General features: G+C 45.9%; 2 protein-coding genes across 7 annotated transcripts; one reads left to right on the forward strand and one right to left on the reverse strand.

Moving 5' to 3' along the window:
• Positions 1-70: 70 nt before the first annotated feature.
• Positions 71-8,802, reverse strand: dpy19l1l (dpy-19-like 1, like (H. sapiens)). The gene is made up of 22 exons (XM_077013225.1): positions 8,424-8,802; positions 8,003-8,027; positions 7,824-7,911; positions 7,543-7,680; positions 7,127-7,247; positions 6,824-6,917; positions 6,668-6,725; positions 6,423-6,514; positions 6,147-6,246; positions 5,864-5,941; positions 5,701-5,787; positions 5,555-5,614; positions 5,385-5,465; positions 5,199-5,300; positions 3,651-3,722; positions 3,482-3,555; positions 3,328-3,352; positions 2,889-3,008; positions 2,564-2,738; positions 2,085-2,184; positions 1,837-1,962; positions 71-1,639 (listed from the first exon to the last, which is right to left on the reverse strand). Exons 1-22 carry the CDS (start codon positions 8,641-8,643, stop codon positions 1,468-1,470), a joined length of 2,208 nt encoding a protein of 735 aa, XP_076869340.1. The 5' UTR covers positions 8,644-8,802; the 3' UTR covers positions 71-1,467.
• A 4,038-nt stretch (positions 8,803-12,840) lies between these two features.
• On the forward strand, positions 12,841-17,669 carry herpud2 (HERPUD family member 2). Of its 6 annotated transcripts, none has more exons than XM_077013228.1 (9): positions 12,841-12,965; positions 13,511-13,856; positions 14,328-14,405; positions 14,558-14,677; positions 15,803-15,960; positions 16,176-16,301; positions 16,472-16,807; positions 17,327-17,429; positions 17,501-17,669. In XM_077013228.1, exons 2-9 carry the CDS (start codon positions 13,710-13,712, stop codon positions 17,666-17,668), a joined length of 1,236 nt encoding a protein of 411 aa, XP_076869343.1. In that variant the 5' UTR covers positions 12,841-12,965; positions 13,511-13,709; the 3' UTR covers position 17,669. The 6 variants fall into 6 exon arrangements, with proteins under 6 accessions (XP_076869343.1, XP_076869344.1, XP_076869347.1 ...); XM_077013229.1 differs by having other exon boundaries at positions 12,842-12,971; XM_077013232.1 differs by having other exon boundaries at positions 12,921-13,098; positions 14,561-14,677.
• The last annotated feature ends 3,935 nt before the right edge of the window (positions 17,670-21,604 follow it).

The following is a 21,604-nucleotide window of genomic DNA, read 5'->3' on the forward strand; positions in this document are numbered from 1 at the left end:
TCACAACACTACTAAAGCACTTCCTCTCCTTACGTTGAAGTTTAGGGGGGAGACAGAAACGGGGACTGCATTGCAAAATTACAAATAACTTTATTCAAATTTACACTGAAAAAGGAAAGTAAAAAAAAAGCACTACAAACAATATTATATTTCCACATCAAATATCCCCAACCCCAACAATAGGCAAATTGATATCACTATGATATCTATTGGTGCCACAAGACTCAAGTATATTACAGTGTGGAAATGGGTGGGAGAGTTAATACTAAAGTTCAAAAAGCAACAAGGCTGATAATTATTTCTTATGTCAATAAGAAAATGAAGTTTCCTCCCACAACTTGCGTTTGCTAGTGCGCATGTCTACATTTGACTGAAGGCTCCTGTTGGTCAGAGTATGAAGATGCAGTTGGGTTTAAAGTGTGAGCTACAGGGTGTTGGCTCAGGCCTTGATGGACCACACACACATACATACACAAACCTCCTCCACACCCTGTGTAATACTGGCCACGGTTATGTGGAAATTTGAACCTGACTGTCAAACTGTAAATGCAGAGACCTCAGGAAAGGACACATGAGCCGCAGATGTCCTAGGTGACAGCGCCAGGCCAGCAGGTGAACAGCGTTGTAGGACTGGACGCCCGTGGTGTTGGACACTAGCTGCTTCTGGACGCCCGGAAGGGCAAATACTGCACCAAAACTAATGTCTCCGTTTTGTTTCAGTTTTATGTTGAGCACAATATGTAAGAATAGAAATGGAAGTGGGGAAAAAACACACTAAAGGGAACTGAACAATTGTGAAATTGTTCTCTCTCACACACACACACACACACACACACACACAGTGCATGGACCCTGAAATATGCGAGCAGTAGCGGAAAACTACAGGCTTCCTACAAACACCATCACATCATATTGTGATATATCAGACTGCACGACATCAACTGCAGTCAAAGGCAACACAAAACTGCACATATAGGAGTTCAGACTGTAGGAGGTGGGTTACTCACCAGTGAGTGAGTGAGTGAGTTTTGGAGAAATGACAACAAAACAAAAAACCATCTAGTACATAGTAGGAAGGTTAAAATAGTAAAACACTGCAGATACAGATTCTAGGATTACAGATCGTATTTAACATATTTTAGGGTGTGGATTTGCTACTTTGAAATAAAATATCAAAACAAAAACATTTCACCCCCCCAAAAAAAGGTGAGACTGAAAAACACTGAAAGGTAAATTTGCTGTAGGAAGAGCTAAAAAAGTGAGTTGTGAACACACGGGCGGAGTGGGGTGGAGCAGCAGGGGTGTGGAGGTCTGGGAACCACCAGCTAGACCAAACACAGTTCACCATGGGCAGATGGCCTCACACTCAACACAACACCCGCAACAGGCACCAGAACAAACACTGACGCAAACGGGTCGCCACCCTTAGGACGACACTAATCGGCATTTACACACTCGGAATGTGCATTATCTGGGTTCTTTGCTGGCTTTGGGGACCTTCAGGACTTTGTAGACGTTGTTTTGGAAGACGGTGGTGAAGTGTGGGCGGGAGTCCCTGGACATGAGTGTGCAGAGGGGGGTCTTGCCCAGGTTGTGGGGGTCCTCAACGTCCCAGATCTCAGGCATGCTGCAGCCGGGCCTGCGTCAGAGAGTGCGCGTGAGAGGATCAGGCGTTAGGGGAGCACACGTGAGAGAGAATCAGGCGTTAACAGAGCGCACATCAGAGGATCAGACATCAACAGAACGCGCGTGAGAGGGTCAGACGTTAACAGAGCACACGCGCGCGAGGACGTCGGAGGCTGCAGCTGAAACGCCTGCGTGAGCTCGTGGTCTTACCTGGTGCGTCTGGTGCACCACGAGTCCTCCAGAATGAAGTAGTTGACATGCAGACTCAGCAGGTTTCTCTTCAGCTCCTCGGGTGGCTTGCGGCTGTACATGGCGTAAACCAGCTTGGTCCTCTCCCTGAGGAGACAGCAGACCCATGACCAAACTAACCCGCAACTCAAACACACAGCCCACTGCCATCACGTGAAACATGTCAATTGTGCATCGTAAAAGCTGCTGGGTGAGTGGACGTCCCTGACCTCAACCCCGCGTCCTCGTAGTGGGGGTGGTTGACAATCACTCTTCCTGTGGACAGTTTCACACTGGCCATGGTTGGCATGGCGCCAGCAAACACAGCATCTGCACAAGCAACAACCATCAGCACCGCCGTCAGCGTTAACAGAGCTGACCTCCATTTTGAGCACAAACACAAACAAAATTAACTGTGGACAGTGTGTATAACAGATGCCCTGTGAATGTGTGTAGCCATGTGGGTGTATCAGGTTGCTGCTAGGACCAGAACTAGCTGTACTGGCTCAAGTTAAAGATGCTGATTAAACTCTGATCTAGATCTGCTCTTTTTAGAACACTTTTTTTGGACATTCATTTCAGCTTAGGAGAAACATCCTGTCACATTATCTAAGAGTGCAAAGTTTTGCCAAGAGAAAGAAAGTCAGGCTAGATCAGCCTCAGGATGTCAGGGGGACAGGGGGACAGGGGGACGATGGTGGTCTCTCACTCTGTGGAGTGTTTTCTTTGATCCATTCCAGCAGTTCTTCCTGTGGCAGGTTGCTGAATTCCCCCATGATGCCCCACTGGTACTGTAAGTTGGACATTCCTTGAACCGCCATGAGGGACAGGATGACCAGAACTACAATGTGTTGCCTGCCCTTCTCACAGAGCCAGCCAAAGAGCTACACACACACACGCACGCATGCACGCACGCACACACACACACACACACACGCGCACACACACGCACACAGACACACACGCACACACACATGAGAACCAGGCACTCCAGTAAAAGTACTAAGCAAGGATGGGTAGTGTTGTGTAGGAACCTGTCTGGAGCAGATGAGGGAGGCCATGAGACACATGTGGGGAGTGAGGAAGAGTTTCAGCCTCATGATGAGAACAGCCAACACAGCAAAAGCCACCAGCTGCAGACTGTGGTATACCATCTACAACACACACACACACACACACACACACACACACACACACACACACACACACACACACACACACACACACACACACACACACACGCCATAGCAGGATAAACACATTACAGGTCAGAACACGTAAAGAGAGATCTGAGATATGAAAGTAGACTTGAATGTATAATTGAGCTGGTTTACCAGAGCTAAGACAATGTCCTGTATGTCAGTACTGAACCTTATACTGTATCTGCATACTAAAAATGATCAACAACCACTTGTTTACTGTGGTTACTGCAGTGGAGAGGACACAGGCCCTCAGTAATAAGGCGATTCTTACCACCCCCTTCGCCAACTCCTCCGCCCTACAGAGAACAAAGAATAAAGCTTAAAGCAACCACTCTATTTACAGACACTTTGGGGCATCACGTGAACACGGGGTCTCCCTACACTAACGCACGCTTGTTCACCAGTGCAGAGAAGGTCACACTCACCGGTCGGAAATCGGCTTGTCCTCCGTCTCAGCTGGACCCTGGTGACGGAGCGCCGTGACGATGTCCTTCACGGTCTGCGGCCACGCGGAGGAGGAACAGAAAAGGTGTGAGGGGCAGAGTGGAGATTTAGTGGCGGCTGTGTGCATTGGCTTAAATAGAGAAGACTCACCGTTCCAGCAATAACACCAACCACCAGGATGTTAGCAGGCAGCAGCAGGGTTTTAAGATAGCGGACCACCGTCTGTAAGCAGAGTAGAGAGCAGCTGAGGAGCAGACACACACACACACACACACACACACGGGTTCCCACACCTTGGTTAACATCAAATTCAAGGACCTTTAAATGACTTTCCAGGACCAACTTCCTCAAATTCAAGGACTGCACCTGGCAGCATTTACCTACTGTTATCCCTGAATATGTTATCAAAAATCCATGTTAACACAATGCAAATTCAAAACACTGAATGTCATTTCAAGACATGCATCTTGGAATTTTCTGTGCATGATATTAAGCGCTGATTCAATGAAAACTTCACTCACACTCAACATGACTGGCAATTTAGCAATGCACCTTTGAGAAGGTGACATTCATGTAAAGAGGCTACACATATGTTAACTACATACAGGAAACACTAGCTTTCGGTGCTGAACAAACAAACCAATTTCTCTACAGGAGAATGACCAAAATTTTGCAAAGTAAAAGTCAGCATAGGCCCTGTAGAATCAATTGAATTTTAAATGAGCTTGTGCTGGCAAAATAATGACACGTTGACAGTAGACAAATAATAATAATAACAATAATAATACACATGCATATACACATGCAGTACATACATAAAACAGAGGAGCAAAGCCATATAATGAAATTAGAACTATAGATTTCTAGAGAAATCTGGTGTGAGATGATTCTAGCATTTTCCAAGTTTTTTAATCTACTTAATGAAGAATAATATGAATTTAATTCATTCATAAAGAGAAAAGAAGGCTTTTAACCACTCCACTTACTGTAGTGAATGTGGTATTTTGCTAAAAGTCAGACTACATTTATGGCATCAGAGAAATCCGAACTTTTTCCACATAAAGTAAATTGCTATCCAAAGAAATAATGTTAAGTTTGAGATTAATCCAGTTTCTAGTGTCCATGCAAAAACTTTGTGAATATTGACATGAAAAAACAAATGATCCTGGGATTCATCTTCTGACTTACAAAAGGTACATGAATCCACATTAAGTTTAAATCTTCTTTCAAGAAACATGGCTACAGGATATATCCTATGTATTATTTTTGAAATGAGTCTCTTTTACTTTAGAAGATATGGGCCATTTGACAAGCTATTGTGGTTTTATAATTTGTATTAGGATGTTTCTTGAAAGAATCTCTAATCTCTTTTTCATAGCAATCTTTTGTAAATATTGACTTCCTACCAACTGTGCCCTATTATTCCTTGACCGAGGTCTTCATCCATGTGAAATTTCAAACCCGCTAAAATATTCAAGGACCTCCAAGGACGGCTGTCTTTTATGCCTGTTTTCTTTCCAGGGCCTTGAACTTATTTTTTCAGATTCACAAAATTTCAAGGACCTGTGGGCACCCTAACACACACACACACACACACACACACACACACACACACACACACACACACACACACACACACACACACACACACACACACACACACGCCTTTACGGATGGAGAGATACCGGCTCTGCTGACCTCCATCTCCATGAAGTCGAACTCGGCCGCACACGTGTACATCATGGTGTCAAAGTCCTTGTAGCTGGTGAATTTGGACTTGATCAGACTGCTGATGTGAGCCTGGAGCAAGGAGACACTTACACACAGTTCTGGGGAACATGAAGAGACCACAGCCGCCATGTTGTACCTTTCACGGTGACTTACATCATCTGAGGCCCCGAAGAACACAGCCAGCGTGGACTTCAGAAGGACGGTGGCCACCACCCAGGCCAGGCACTGTGAGACCTGCACGTGACGACACCATTACAGTGAGCGCTGAGCAAACACACAGCGGCTAGTGGAAGTGCAGAGTGCTGGGAGCACCTCTCTCTCACCCACGTCAGCAGGCCCGCCCGGAAGGTGCCCGTGAACCGGTCTCTCAGGGCAACGATCCCCTGGAACAAGAGGAAGGGTGGTGAGTGGATCAGGACCGAGGCGTGGCTGGACTGCTCCACCTGCGGGGGGCGCTGCCCTCACTCACCCAGATGGAGACGAGGGAGGAGGCGTAGAAGGACGTTAGCAGCATGGAGTTCCCGAACATCAGAAGGAAGCAGATCCCCAGAGACACCTGCAGGAGGAGAAGGGACCAGGTCACGCCCCCAGCCACCTGCCACCTCGTCACTGGGGGGCGGGCGAACACTCACCATGTGGGTCACCAGGATGGCCTGCAGCTTCTCAGGACTCAGATATCCCAGGATGTACGAGGCAAACAGGGAAGCAACCTGCAGAACACCTGAATCTAAATACTAGAGCACTGAACTCACAACGACACACTGCATGCAAAACACACACAGGTAGCTTCTTATACTCAATAACTACTGAATACTCAATCTTTAGGCTCTTTAGGCGCAATCGGCGTGAGCAGCAGTGTGACCACTATGCTGGTTCATCCCTGTGGTGGTGAGACGGGGGAAAAGCTCCTCTCACCTGCGTGAGCAAGACGAACTGGGCAAACTGCCAGGGCAGCATGAACATCACGTTGGAGACGGCGAGAGCCATCAAGGCGTTCCGGCTCGGGTTCTGGTTTCTGAAGGGAGACGACATCCACGACATTTACGTGTCAAAATGAAACAGGAACACCAAGTGGACGGCAATGAGGGCGGCGTTCAAACAAACGCCACCTGTTAGGATCAGGAAGACTGAACTCAAAGGGCTCGGAGAGCTACAACAGGAGACTGAAAGAGAGGGAGAGGGCTCAGGTACCGTAGAAGATATGTGAGAAGGAGCATCTGCAGAACCAGGAAAGGGTAGGAGAAGCTCTCCCTCAAGGGTGGGGTCCACATCACCCGAGTGCTCTGGTAGAAAGTCACAGCAAGCAAAACCACTTACACGCCAACACAAGCAACATCAGCAGCCCAAGCTAACGCAACCGAAATCAGGCACATGAGAACTGCAGCTGACCACTGGACATCAGCACAAGCATCACAACAGGTGGAGCGGGTCCTTACCTCTCCGTGATTATAAAAGAAACACAAGACTGTAACACCACCACCAATCCTGCTGCCACTACAGACCACAACAAAACAAAAATCATTATAGGCAATTGGTTTGCTTACCAAAACGTCCTGAAACTAATGACATATGCAGGAACGATGGAGTGTTACCTCAGATATGTTCCGTAGATGTAGAAGAGGCTCATCATCACCCCGTTTAGGAGGAAAACAAATGTGACGTAGAAGTGGGCGGGGTCCCCCATGCCTGAGAGACACGGTCAGCCACGTTAGTGCTCCACACGTGCACACAGTGTTTTACAAACCTCAGCTAAGACCAGAAACACACGAATTGCAAGCAGGACCACAGGAAAAGTAAAGAGGAGTGAGAACCTCCTTTAAAAACAAAAAAGGAACATTTCATTAGGCCACCCCCCCCCCCCCCCAGCAGCAGTAGCCCCTCCCCCCCAGCAGTACCTTCACAGCTTTCCACTGGTTCCAGGCCCTCCCCTCTGTTGATAGTCCAGCACGTCTTGGTGGGGATCCCTAAGACTCCCATTGTGGCGGAGTAAACACGGTACCAGCTGGCGAGGACCACCTGCAGTGACAGAGGTAGACAGGAAGATTCCCACTTAGTAACTGCACCACACAGGCATGGCAACCATGAGAAATAAAACTCGCATTCACAGATAATGAGATAGTCAGATTGCATGACCCAAGATGCGGGCTCGGCTCTCACTGACAGCATTCATGTTCATAAAGCAAGTCAAACCTATATTTAGCTGTGTGAACATTTCTCAAAGGTGTGACAACACATTCAATCCCCTCAGGCATTATTATCTCCATAGAAAACAGTTAATCAAATCTGTATGAACTCAACATCAGTTTCTCACCTCTGGATACAAGTTGAATCTCTTTAGGGTGTTTATGACTAGTGGATACTCAGTGCGTTTGTCATTCATGATCATATAAAGACCCTTCAGGAAGGAAGGAGCTTCAATAATGGTCTTAAAGTAGGAGTAATACAGACCCTAAAACAACAAACATTCAGAAAACACAGTGAATCTCACATGGTGAATATTAACCGGATCTGCTTATGTTTAGAACACAAAAAACTACTGAACAGTTTAAAAATAAATCTCCAGTCTTTATGGTGAGAAGAACAAGAGCGCACCATCTCAGTTCTGAAGGCCATCTCCTTCTCCAGGGCAGACATGTGTGAAAAGTGTCTGTCATTCTCGAAAAGGTGGGAAAGATGGTACCTAGGTGAACATGAAGCAACATATACAATCTGTAGCTACATTTTCTCAAATCTCCACATTTTAAAGAGAAACCAAGACGTCGGTTACGTACCAATGGAAAACTCCTGCGAGTAGAGCTGCGGAGAGACAGATAGATGAACTATTAACTATTAACTGAGCTCTATTAACTATTAACTGATCTCGGTGGCTCAGTAACAGCTGAATCCGTCTGGATCTCCAACCGCACATCTACACACACATCTCAACACCAGTTTACACGCAAGTCTCATTAGCAGACTGGGTGTTGTGTGTGTGTGTTTATTTGTGTTTGTATCTCGCATTATTGTGTTGTGCATGTGTTTGTTTATATCTCGCATTATTGTGTTGTGCATGTGTTTGTTTATATCTCGCATTATTGTGGTGTGTGTGTTTGTTTATTTGTTTGTATCTCGGTTCTAACACAGAGACACACCGCGTCGCGCTCGCGCTGTAGCGCGTGAGCTGCTAGCCTGGCTGCTAACGCCGTTACTCACCCAGAATTAAGATCACGACGACTCGGACCAAAACCGACGGACTCAGGCCCAGTTTGTGTTTAATGTAAAGTCCGTTTCTGCCCTGGACAAACGCCCCTTTGCCCTCTCTGGCCCTCCTGCCCTTCACGGCGCCGTGAGCCCCGCCGGCGAGCGGACTCTTCTCGCGCTCAGCCGCGACCCCGTGGTCCCGCGCGCTCGGCTTCCTCGGTTTAACCGCCATAATATCATATCAACACGACACGACGAGAGAGCAGCGCCGAGCGGCGTCCGACCAACAGTTAGACGCGAGAGAGAGTGCGTGTGTGTGTGTGTGAGAGAGAGAGAGAGAGAGTGTGTGTGTGTGTGTGTGTGTGTGTGTGGAGGGGGGAGTACATCGCCCCCTAGCGGCCATCGCGCAGTGTCGGCGCCGGTAACCATGGTAACGGACGTCTCTTGCATATGGACGTCCTGGATCTACAGTCGCTGGACCGTTGACCATGTCATGAACCCTAATTACTTTAACCCTCTAATTAAAATGTGTGTATTGTCTAGCTCGCACTGTGCTAATGCTCGAAAGCAGCAAAATGGGAAATTCTTCAAGCTTTCTTTTGAAGTTACTGCTTTCTGTGGTGCTGTCGTCGCCCTGCTCGTGACCCCCCACGTCTTATTCTGCACATTGCTATTATCATTATAATGCACATTATATTTATAATGTTATATAATTATAATGCTATTCAATGATCAGTATTAATATTAGCTGTCAGTGTCAACAAGACAGCAAGCAGAACATCAAAGATGATACCGCATTTCTTCAGGATAGTAACATTAGTGATGACTCACTGTAAGAATGAATGAATGAATGTTCGATTTATATAGCGCCTTTCCAGATTCCTAAGGCTCTTTACAATTTAACACAGTTACAAGTCACAGACAATCAATAACACACACACCGGCGAGAAGCGGCAGCCAATTGCGCACAGCGTACTCTCTACCGGAAGCCACAGCCCCTGGGGGACTGAATGGGGTGCAGGAAGGGGAGAGAGGACAGACTCTAGGGGCAGAGCACCATCCACCACTGGGCATACAAGCACACACACGCACACAGACACTACTTTTTATTGAACATAGAGACACAGACACACACTCAGGGAGAATTTTTTGTTGACTGCCAATTTACCTAACCTCCATGTTTTTGGACTGTGGGAGGAAACCCACGCAAACACAGGGAGAACATGGAAACTCCACTCAGATAGGGACTTGAACCCAAGACCCCAGTGCTGAGAGGCAAACGTGCTAACCACCAAGCCACCGTGTTGCCCTGTTGTAAGGTACATTTCCTCTAAAACGTTTTGTTAACATTGATTAGCCAAATAAAATAACATTTAATTTGCACTGTAATCAAAGAAGGAAGAGGTTTTTTTCCCCAATATGACAGCATCATACTGTCTTTAAATGCGTACTGATCTCAAACCAGCGGAAGGATGAAGTTGTAGTCTGCGCAGATTCTGTGCGGTGGGTGTTTGAATCGGTGATGCCATCTTGTGGACGTGATATGCTGAATATGGCAAAGTTGTTAGGTACCTTTCAAAACATCCTCCAAAGATTAGTAAGACAAATGATTGTTTATGACATTTATTTAAATAAATACAAAATTTATATAATGAATATGTGGCCTGTTTTTTTTTTAACACTAAGGCTGGTGTCATGGCTATACAAAATACATCCGTAATGCACGAAAGTACACTAGATGCATTATGTTTTCGTAATATACGGCTCTCAGGAATGCTGTGTTGCTCAGTGTACTACTGAATCATATTTATGAGCTTTATTAGCTGGGGGCAGGTGCGTGACCGGGGGCGTGTCATGAACGTCTCGTGTGTGACACGTCATCCACTTGAGCATATTAGTTTACCCAAGGGCAAACGCCTACAGATATGTCCATGTGCACGTTTATGTTAATTTACTCGATTATTATTATTCTTTACTTGGTATTAAATTTCTCTGTTACATTATTTGCAAGATCTTGACATCCCATATCTGCCCGATACCTTATATCAAACTCTCACATCGAACGAATTATTTACTGCGCACATTCAGTTTACGTTTGAAACGTTCGGTCCTCTGATAATATTACAGATCCTCGAGTATATTAGTGATCAACCATCAATATGCACTCAATAATAGGTTCAAAATAACAATTCTTATTAATTGTTGAATCTGTTTTATGCACATTTAACTTTACACTATTTAGACGATCAAAGGAGGATAACAACGATTCCATTCAGTCAGTTTAACGCATTTAGTGTCAAAATTTCTAGATACTTAACCCTGTCTATAAAACTCTGATCACGCCTATTTATTCATTCATTCTTCAAGCTGAATCGAGCGGCCGTGACGTCACATCTCGCGCTGCCTCCATAGGCCCTTTTCACAACAAAGCGGAAATACGTCACCGCCGGGTAAAACAAGTTCCGGTACTCGCAGAAGATAGTTGTTGTCAATTCACCTCAGCATGGAGCGTGTGTTTACTTCATCCCTGTCGTCGCTGCCGAGACTGAATTTTAAATATGTTTCCAGTATCGTTGGAGAACATTCAACAACGAACGGTTCCAAGTTAAATAGAGGCTACAAATTGTTTGTAGAATAATTTATTCACTTATACCAGGGTAAGCTAACACCAGCTAGCACTAGCTAGGTAACTAACTATTATTTAAGGTATAGCTAGTTCCATTAGTCATCCTACGGAGTGGTAAAACAGTCTATATTATTATGATATATATTATAATATTACATATGATACTGACAGCTTTAGTTAACAATATCTAGCTAGGTTAAGCTGGGCGTACACTGTGCGATTTTTGGCCCATTTTCAGCCGATTTTTCACTCGTGCGACTATTTTTGCGATCGGGCTGAGTTTCGGCTCAATCGCGTGTCGTGCATCGTATAGTTCACACAGGTAAACGAGGAGCGATTCACACCTCACGACCAACTCCCGATCAGAAATCGCAGCGTCGCAAGAATATCAAACATGTTTGAAATTCAAATCGCTCCTCGTGAGAGTATCGCACTGTTGAAGCAGCTCCACGAGCCGACTCTCCCTGCGATTTAGTCGTACAGTTTGAGCTAGAGCTGAGTACATGATTTAAAATATCGTACAGTGTACGCCCAGCTTTAGCAAGCCAAGGGACGTCAGCTATTGATTGTTTGGTTTACATCAGTATCAATAAAGTTCATGACACACACCAAGTTATTACGTGTTGTTGTTTATTCAGTGTCCAATATAGTCGACAGCAAAGTGATGGTCAGAGCTGGATGCTACCGAGCAGAGCTGGATGCTAGCGGATCACAGCTAGTTTCAGAGCCGGTTTCAGTGGAACAGTTGCTGTCCGCATTTGAAAGAGCAAACTCTCGACTAGTAGATGTTCGTGGTGTACTGCCAGCCGAGAGCTTGCTCTTTTCTAGCTAGATGCTATCGCATCACGGCTAGAAGCTAGCGAACCGGGGCTAGAAGCTATCGGATCGGGGCTAGAAGCTATCGGATCGGGGCTAGAACCTATCGGATCGGGGCTAGAAGCTAGCGGATCGGGGCTAGAAGCTAGCGAACCGGGGCTAGAAGCTATCGGATCATGGCTAGAAGCTAGCAAACTGGGGCTAGAAGCTAGCGAACCAGGGCTAGAAGCTAGCGAACCAGGGCTAGAAGCTAGCGAACCGGGGCTAGAAGCTATCGGATCACAGCTAGAAGCTAGCGAACCGGGGCTAGAAGCTATCTGATCACGGCTAGAAGCTATCGGACCGGGGCTAGAAGCTATCAGACCGGGGCTAGAAGCTATCGGACCGGGGCTAGAAGCTAGCGGACCGGGGCTAAAAGCTAGCGGACCGGGGCTAAAAGCTAGCGGACCGGGGCTAGATGCTAGCGGACCGGGGCTAGATGCTAGCGGACCGGGGCTAGAAGCTATCGGACCGGGGCTAGATGCTAGCGAACCGGGGCTAGATGCTAGCGGGTCACAGCTAGATGCTAGCGGACGTACGTGTACTCCCAGCCGAGAGCTTGATCTTTCAAACGCGGACAGCAACTGTTCCACTGAAACCGGCTGGGAACAGTAACAGTACTGGGAACAGTAACAGGGAACAGCACCAACTTTTAGCCGCGAGCTTCCTGCTATGAAGTCTGCAGCAGTGAAATGCTGGCTACACACAAAGATGCTCCATATCACAAAGTTTTCCCCTTCATCCCTCCTAATTGCACAAACCCATTTCCTTTTCTGCTCGTCGTCAGCCGGAAAACCGTAGAAACTGAGATACGACTGTTTTTGCTTCGAGATCGAGCACCCTGGTGCACTGCAAAAGCTCTTGTTATTGGACTCTGCCATTGTTTAATGTGTAACGGAAGTAACTTTACCCTGCGACGAGAGCTTCCGGAAGAAAAAATGCGGAAGTGTGAAAAGGGCCTATTACGTCAGAACGCAGGAGAGCCGCTGCGCTGACGTGCGCGTGCCCTGACTTGCGTGCGCGCGCCGCGTCTTCGAGACCCAAGATGGCGTGTATCTCCAGCGTACCCCGAGGTGCAGGTTTGGGCCGCTACAGTAACTGCGAGGTGTTGCGTGACAGCTGTGATCATGATGAGCGCCGTAGCCGTGTTGATTCTGCAGATATAATCACAATCTGTAGCGTCCTAGCATAACAGCGACATGTCATGTAACTATAATGCCAACTACCTACTTATCTTAGTTATAATTCTGGCTAAGCTAGCTAGCTGTGAACATTTGGTGAGGGTTAAATTCTGATATTCTGATATTATGAACCAGCTAACTAGGGTGAATGAGCCCTAGTCTGACTCTGCAGTGGTTTATAGATCACTGGTGATTTGCAGCGACGTTTAAATACCAACATTCTGCGGAAGTCATTGAATTTGTCACTAGTGGGCAAATGAACCCAGGCTGATCTATTAAACCAAACGACTCATTAAAGGAGTGCTAGCTAAATAACAGACGTGACCCAGCATGTAGGTTAGATTGAGCTCCGTTTTCTTATTCTGGGTGCTACAAGGTTTCTGTGCAGTGTTTGAAAACCCTCAGAGTCCCCTGTGTTGTTATTTCCTCTCTGACAGGTTGAAAAGTGACAGTCTCCCAAATGTGCCACCGAAGAATCCCGTAATGTTGGACACAGAGACTAGAGTCCACTACTGCTGGGAGAGGACCAAAATGGATGTTTCTCATTTTGCCCTGAGCCAGTCACTTTCATGAGCCTGCATTTGGGAGGGCAGGTTTTCTCTCTTGTTCACGTGGGTCCGCTCACGTGAATGAAACATGGGTGAAGACGTGACCCCCGGTCCCATCAGGATCATCGTCCGCTCACCCAACCAGAAATACGATGACCACACCATCGACTGCTGTTGGCACTGGACAGTGGAGAAACTGAAGAGACAAATCTCTCACGTGTATCCGAGCAAGCCGGTGAGTTGGGCTGGGTTTGTTTATATACAACTCATTTATGGATGAGCGTAGATGTTAAGTTAGGCCATCTGAATTTTGTCCTACCAGATTTTTAAATGGTGCTAGAATTCTCAACACCAACACACTTGATTCAGCTCATTGACTATTTATCATGACCCTGTGAATATGTTGTCAACATTTAACCAAACAGGTAGCATTACTCTTCCATGATGTAGCTGGATTCTGAGCTGTTTTCTAAGGAAGTGTGACTTGTTTCAGATCCACTGTCACACACATTTTCTCTTTGATGTCCACAAAAACTGCACTGTCAAAAATAGAACATGTTCCCAATCATGTATGTATGTATGTATATATATATTGTACTTAAAGATGCACATCTACCACATTTGCTGACATGAATTAATGTTTATTTAGGGAAAAATGTTTTACTTGCGTAGATCTGAATTTTTGATGAGGGAACTTGTGTTGTAGTTGTGTAAAGAGCAGAAGCTCGTGTACTCTGGGAGACTTCTGCAGGACCACCAGCAGCTACAGGATGTGCTCAGAAAGGTACGTGTATCAACTGTAAAATAACATCTGACCTGATTGTAACATGACAGGGTGTGGTTACCAGAACAGGTGACATTACATTAAAGCACATCTGAGAGCATTTGGTGTCCCTGAGCTGTGAAACAAACTGTGTCTTGATCATCTCCCTTCAGCAGGACGGGTGTCACATGGTGCACCTGGTGTGTGCCCCCCCTAGCCACCCAACTGCCCCCTCTCCTCCTCGCCCCATTGACCCGGGCAGCACCCCATCCACCTCTGAGCCCGATCCTGCTGTGAGTCTACCCCACCTCTCCACCTGCCACCACCCTTTTCTGGAGTTTTGTTGAGCGCAGAGTAACACCATAGGTTCAGTTCCAGGGGGGCACACATACTGCCATACTGAGAAACACATGTGATGCTCTGTATGAGCTAAATGTATACATTTTTATAATATTCATAAAAAATCTATATAACCTTTATTTTAAGTGCAATTGAAAAGAAAATTCTACCATAATATATATATTTAATTTTTTCACCTCAAGCCTATTTGTGCCATAACTGTTGTTGCCCCTGTGAAGTCTCCCAGGATCATAAGTTGGTTCTCCTGAAAATGTCTCATGTAATGATACGTTGCTGCAGAAGGTTTTCAGGAGAAAGAATAACACACTTATCAACAAACATGCGGTGCTGGACTTTTCAGTAGCACCATGTTCTATGGTCAGATGAACCCAAAACAGCTATTTGGATTTACGTAGATGCAAAGATATCCATCCAGAAACTGATCGCATCCCCACTGTGAAGTACGGTGGTGGATCTGTGGTGAGCAGCTTATCTTCTACTAAATGCTCTGGACAGCTTCTTGGGATACATGGTATCATGAAGTTCATAAAGTATCTGCAGATGTTAAATCAAAGCCAATTGCCACAGTCAGGAAGCATAAACCGAGCAGTGTGTGGAAGTTCCAGCAGGATTCTGATCCAAATCCCATGAGAGCAAAGGTTCACGGAGTTGAGGTCACAGTCCCCAGAGCTTAACGCCAAAGAAGACCTGGGAGATCAGCTGAAAGTCCACAAGCATGATCCTCCTAATCTGTAGGATCTGGAGAGGTTCTGTATGGAGGAACGGTCTTGGACTTCTTTCCATGTTCTTCCAACTCCGTGAAGTATTTACAGAAGATGACTCAGAACTGTTATTACACAGGGAGGCTGCACAGCCTGTTAGATGAAGGCATGCACAATGGTAGCACATGGATAATGAGTTATAATAATTAGTTTTTGGTTTCAGTCGTTGAGGTGTTGATATTTCAGAGGCCACAGTGTCTTCTAGAGGAGCAGGATGCCCTGTGTTTGAGCAGAGGGAGATTTTGCTCACTTGTGAAGCAGACCAGCGAGCAGTGATCTGTCTCTGTTGCTCTGCAGAGTGCAGACGCCATTGACCCCGCCCCCTCGGGTGTTTCCGCATCCAATCAAGACGTCCCCAACACCTCCGTCACAGGAAGCTCAGATGTCCTGCGGCATCGAGGATATCCTGCGCATGTTCATGACTTGACCTCTGACCCCGTGTTCACAGAGCAGTGGTAAAGCTACACAACCCGCATCCTGTAGTCACATAGAATGATTTAGACTCCTGTCAAGTGTGTTTTTTGTGTGTGTGTGTGTGTGTGTGTGTGTGTGTGTGTGTGTGTGTGTGTGTGCGTGTGTGTGTGCGTGTGTGTGTGCGTGTGTGTGTGCGTGTGTGTGTGCGTGTGTGTGTGTGTGTGTGTGTGTGTGTGTGTGTGTGTGTGTTTCACAGGCCTGAGGGAACGTTGTTGCCTACACTGGACGCTCCCCCTGCTGGTGTCCCAACACAGCCCATCTACACCCCTATGCAGATGCTGTGGTGGCAACAGATGTATGCCCGCCATTATTATATGCAATAGTAAGTCCTGTTGGGCCATTTCCCTTATGCCAAATTCAGACAGTTCTGTCCAGCGCTGAGTAGTGCAAGACGTGTACTAGACATGTTAACGTGTAAATGTTGTTAATAGACTTGTCTTAGAATTTCGAAGTCTGTTAAATTTCGTGGACGTCTGTCGTGTGCTGTCTTAGTCAAGCAGCGATGGCTGCCTCCCAGGCCTCTGCCGTGGCCCCGCCCTCCACCTTCAGTGCCGGCCCTTCATCTGATCAGGCTCCGCCCAATGACCCTGCAGCCCCTATGGGGCAGAACCCTGCCCCAAACCCTGTAGCCGAGGAGCGGCCAGCCAATCGCAACATTCAGATGAACGCCCAGGGCGGGGCCATGCTTAATGAGGACGAGCTGAACCGTGATTGGCTGGACTGGCTGTACACGGTGTCGCGGGCCGCCGTCCTGCTCAGCATCGTCTACTTTTATTCCTCCTTCGGACGCTTCCTCATGGTGATCGGTGCCGTGCTGCTGGTCTACCTGTAAGTGCTGGGGCACTGAGATGCAGTACGGGGAGGTTCCTGCTCCTCCTAGCTGTTTCTCTATCTTCTCCATCTTCTCTATCTTCTTTATCTTCTTTATCTTCTCCATCTTCTCTATCTTCTCTATCTTCTTTATCTTCTCCAGGCTCCCTGCAGACCAAACTTTGTATTCTTTTCAGTTTTCATATTTTTGTGTTTTTTCTATTTTTAGTGGTGCAGTGCATGTGTCTTCCATGGGTGTGTATGCCTGTCTCCGTGTCTGTCTGCTGTATGTATCTGCCATCTGTGTGCCTGTCTGCTGTCTGCCTTGTGTGCGTGTGTCTGTCATGTGTGTGTGTGTGTGTCATCTGTCTGTCTGTCTTTCATGTGTGTATCTGTCTGCTGTGTGTGTGTCGTGCGTGCGTGTGCGTGCATATGTGTGTGTGTCATGCATGCGTGTGTCATGCGTGTGTCGTGCATGTGTCGTGCATGTGTCATGCGCGTGTGTGTGTGTGTGTGTTGCGTGTGTGTGTGTCCCAGGCACCAGGCTGGCTGGTTTCCGTTCAGAGCTGAGGTGCAGAACCCAGTAGCAGCAGAAGAGCCTCCAGCTGAGGCTGAACAGCACCATGAGATGCAGGAGATGGTAGGAAGACTATGACACACCACCATGTCCTCACATCACACCCACACTTACAGACTCTCTCCTGGCCACAGGAGCGCATGATGGACGATGGGATGGAGGAAGGAGATGAGGACAGTGGAGAGGGCGGAGCTGAGCACGCAGACCCCGCCCCCCCGAGCCGCCTCACAGTCACATGGTCCTTCATCAGCACCTTCTTCACTTCACTGGTGCCAGAGGGCCCAGCCCGTGCTGCCAACTAAACCCCCCCCACCCACCCACACACATACACACACACACACACACACTCTCTAACCTAACACCACTGCCCACTTTCAGCAGACCATTTAAAATGGCGTACACACAATAAACTCGATAAAAACATTGTGAATAACATGCGTCATATATCTGGTAAATCAGTAATGCTGCTTCAGTTTCTTTCTTGTGCCACTTTAGTTCAGTGTTTCTTCTTAATCATGAAAAACAGCAAGAACTAGAGCAGACGGGTCAGAACTAGAGCAGACGGGTCAGAACTAGAGCAGACGGGTCTTCCCTGATAGAGTTTAACAGTGTTGGGACAGTGCAAGTCTGAACTATATCTGCTTTAGTCAAACTAAACTATTTAATGACTTTGGTGTAAATACATAGTAAATATTTACAGATATGAATATTTGCATCTCATTGAAATAAGGTGTGTTTTTTAATAAAAATGTGGATTAACAGTGTCATAAAAACGTGTTTTATTAAGTGTACTCAAACGACTGCAGTAAATAATATATCCACTGGGCGGTGCTACTGATCTTTAAAAAGATGTGAGAAAGCAAATTGGCAAATCTACAAAAATCATATATAAATACATTTGAAGTACAGCTCCTCATTTTACTGTGTTTCGTTTTGAAAGCATGCAGACTAAACAGTGGTAAGGCAACAGTGTTATTTCAAGTCACAAATAGCGTTTCTATTTCTGTGCAGGTTCGGCCGGTCGGCGACATGCCGATGCCTTAATATAGTTATCAGCAAGTCCAGAAATAAAGGACGTGGTCCACATAGCTGTCCGATCAGCAGTGGGGGACCTATTAGCTCTTTGCCCTGATGTACAGAGAAGAAGGGGATTTGGTGCAGGCTTCAGAGCCTCCCAAAGCCTCTAATCAAATGAAGATGGATTTTGTTTAGTTCATTGTAACAACACAATTAATTATGCATGAGGGAGACATTACGGCCCTCTCATTTCATCTGAGCTCTTCCCTAAGTAACTCGCCAAATCGGGTTAGAGTCCCTTTACTTAAGGTTGGACAGCTCTTATCAGGGGTGCAGCTCTCTGGGAGACAATGATGTGAGTCCTCGTTATAAACTTAGACGCTGTGTGTCAGACCTCGTCTCTCTGAGTTTTGGGGGCTCTCTGAGAAGTACTTAAAGCATCCAGCTCGTTCAAATGATAACGTGGCTAAAACATAATGAAGGATTTTCAGTGCATTGGCCTCATGGTCTCCAGGACTTCTGTTCCAGTGTTCAAAACTTTAAAAACTTTCCTCTTTATGCAGAATTATTCTTTTCCATCATCTCTCTGTCTTCCTTACTGTATGTGAGTTTTTTAATTCTTTGAAAAGTCACCTTGGGTGACAGAAAGATGCCAAATAAATAAAACATGAGAATGAAGTTTTGATAATAACACTAATTCTCGTCTCATTTGCATAAAGCCAAATGGTCTCTGGTTTATAACATGTACTAAATCTTCCTTTAAACAAAAGTAGACTTAGAATTAACCGCATTAGAATTCATATCTAATAAATCCCAATTAAATCTCTGATTGTAATTAATCTTTCGTTCTCCTTTTTAAATTGAGAAAGATGGTTTATGCGGCTCAAGACATAATGGTACAGGATATACACCCAGGATTTTGACCATAAATCCGGATCAGCTGCTCCCTGTCATGGTTTACTGATGGGCTCGTGGAGGCTGATGGACGGGGGTGTGGGGAGATCTTCACTCAGCAGATCATTTCCTGTCGCCCTGACATCGTCACACGCCCTTGGCACGAGACAGAGACAGAGACACAGACAGATGCAAAGGCGACGGAGCCGGTCCGGAATTCATCCAGCGGTCCGTGCTGTGTAAATTACGCTGTTCTTCCGTAAAATGGACTTTGGCCGACTGTTTCTTCCAATTGATTCGGCCATGCCTCACCGGCGCGCCCTTGTCCCTGCACTAATCCAATCACCCTCCAGCTGCATGGTATTTATTTGTTTATTTATTTATTTTCAAAGGATGTAACTGATGTTTATCAGAGGGTAGAAGATCTCCCTTCTTCCTGGTGAAACTGTGACTAACGTCCTGCTATCGATCCGGTAGTGTGTCAGTAGCACTGATGGCTACGAAGGCAGGACGACCGGACGCACGAGCAGAATCACACTGCATGTCCCCTCATGTCTCCTCATCCCGCCCTCCTCCGACATTTCTCACCGCCGCTCTGCTCATGTAACGACCCCTTCCTAATGGAGTGACATGATACTTAATGAATGAAAACGATGCCAGCCGTGGGTACGGTTCCCAGAAGGACGTTATGGCTGAACCCGTATGCTGTGCTGTGTACCTGTGCAGGTACGTTTGTGCTCTAATGAACCTCACTCACACTGCTGAAGTGGCCAGCCAGGGTAGGGGGCACACACACACACACACACACACACACACACATTAACAATGCTTCAGTGATGCACACATCTGCTGCAAAACAATGGTATAATCTGGATTTGTTGAAATGGAGCCAGAATTAGTGTCGCGTCTGCAGTTCCAAAAAAAGGAAAAAAACTTAATATATAATAGTCCATAATTAAAAATGAGATTTAAAATTACGCAATTTCCATGTTTTCAAAAGCAATATTTTTACACATTTGTCTTCCAAAATATAATTTAAAATATGTTTGTGCACATTTCTCCCATTTCTTTGAAACTAATGCATTAATAACACCGTGCTTTGGTCCATACTTGAACCAGTGTAGAGTTCGTGGTTAGTGTGGATTTGAATCCCAACTTTGGCACAAGCCGTTTGGGTTTGAGGGTTTTTTTAGGAGGCCACAGTGGCGTGATAATTTTCCCCCTGCCAGCAAATGACATACGTCAGGGTGTGTGCACAATCTTGAGTTGTTCTTGATTATTTATCTGAACGACTACCTCTGTGAAATCGCCCTGTCTGATGTACCCCAATCTAATAATAAACGTAAGACGTAAGAGCGCCCGGCCTCCACGGTCGGGGAGGGGCTTGCTGTGATTGCGAGCTGGCCAATAGGGAACGTGCATGAAGCATGTCTGAGCTGGAGCTCCTGCTAACAAAGTCCCTGCAAGGCCGTGCACAAAATGTGCTGAGTCATGTTTATTATGCCTGGCGATGTACGCGAAGGCCAGTTAGTGTATCAACTCCTCCTTAGTAACATGAATGACAGTAATTAAAATTATCACTACAATAAGTTGCAAATTATAGATTTGCTTATCCATCTATTTATAAAATTATACAAATAAATCTAAGGGAAAGGCATTTTGCAAATTAGAATAAGATTCAAATGAAAAAATATATACATATTTAATTCATAGGGAAGAATGCAATCCATTTGCAGATTAGTTTCTAATGAGTATTTATTTGTAAATTATAATCTACCATATTTTATTAATGCCCGGTATCGGTGATTATATCTGCATGTGGTGGTTAGGCTATGATGATGGTCTTATAATGACTGCAGACTTCTGCGGTTTGTGTGAACAGACGCTGGTGTAAGTCAATCACGCTCATCACATTCTTTTGGGGTGATATATATATATTTCTCCTTTAATGTTACATTATGCCATATCTTTTTTGTAGAGCTGAATTGGCTGAAATAAATATATTGCACTTAAAAAATCATCCAAATTATAATGTTGTCATATGGTTAAGATACATAAACCGAATACACACAAAAATTCAAACCCAATCAGACAGAGTCATCACAGCTAATCATGTCCATGTTATAATGAGTGTGCATACAGTCTATTCTCATTCACATGGAATGGGTCTTTGTTTATGCACAAGAGACCAGGATGTGATTACTGGGCTCAGACTTTAAGTTTCAGCGTTTGAGGATGAGGATGAAGACCCTCAGTGTATCGGGACCCTCAGCATCCATTCAGTGTGCAGAGCCCAACGTGGCCCTTGGCACTTTGGCCAGGCGTCC

This window comes from Brachyhypopomus gauderio, chromosome 7 (assembly GCF_052324685.1).
Source record: "Brachyhypopomus gauderio isolate BG-103 chromosome 7, BGAUD_0.2, whole genome shotgun sequence".
Taxonomy (NCBI): domain Eukaryota; kingdom Metazoa; phylum Chordata; class Actinopteri; order Gymnotiformes; family Hypopomidae; genus Brachyhypopomus; species Brachyhypopomus gauderio.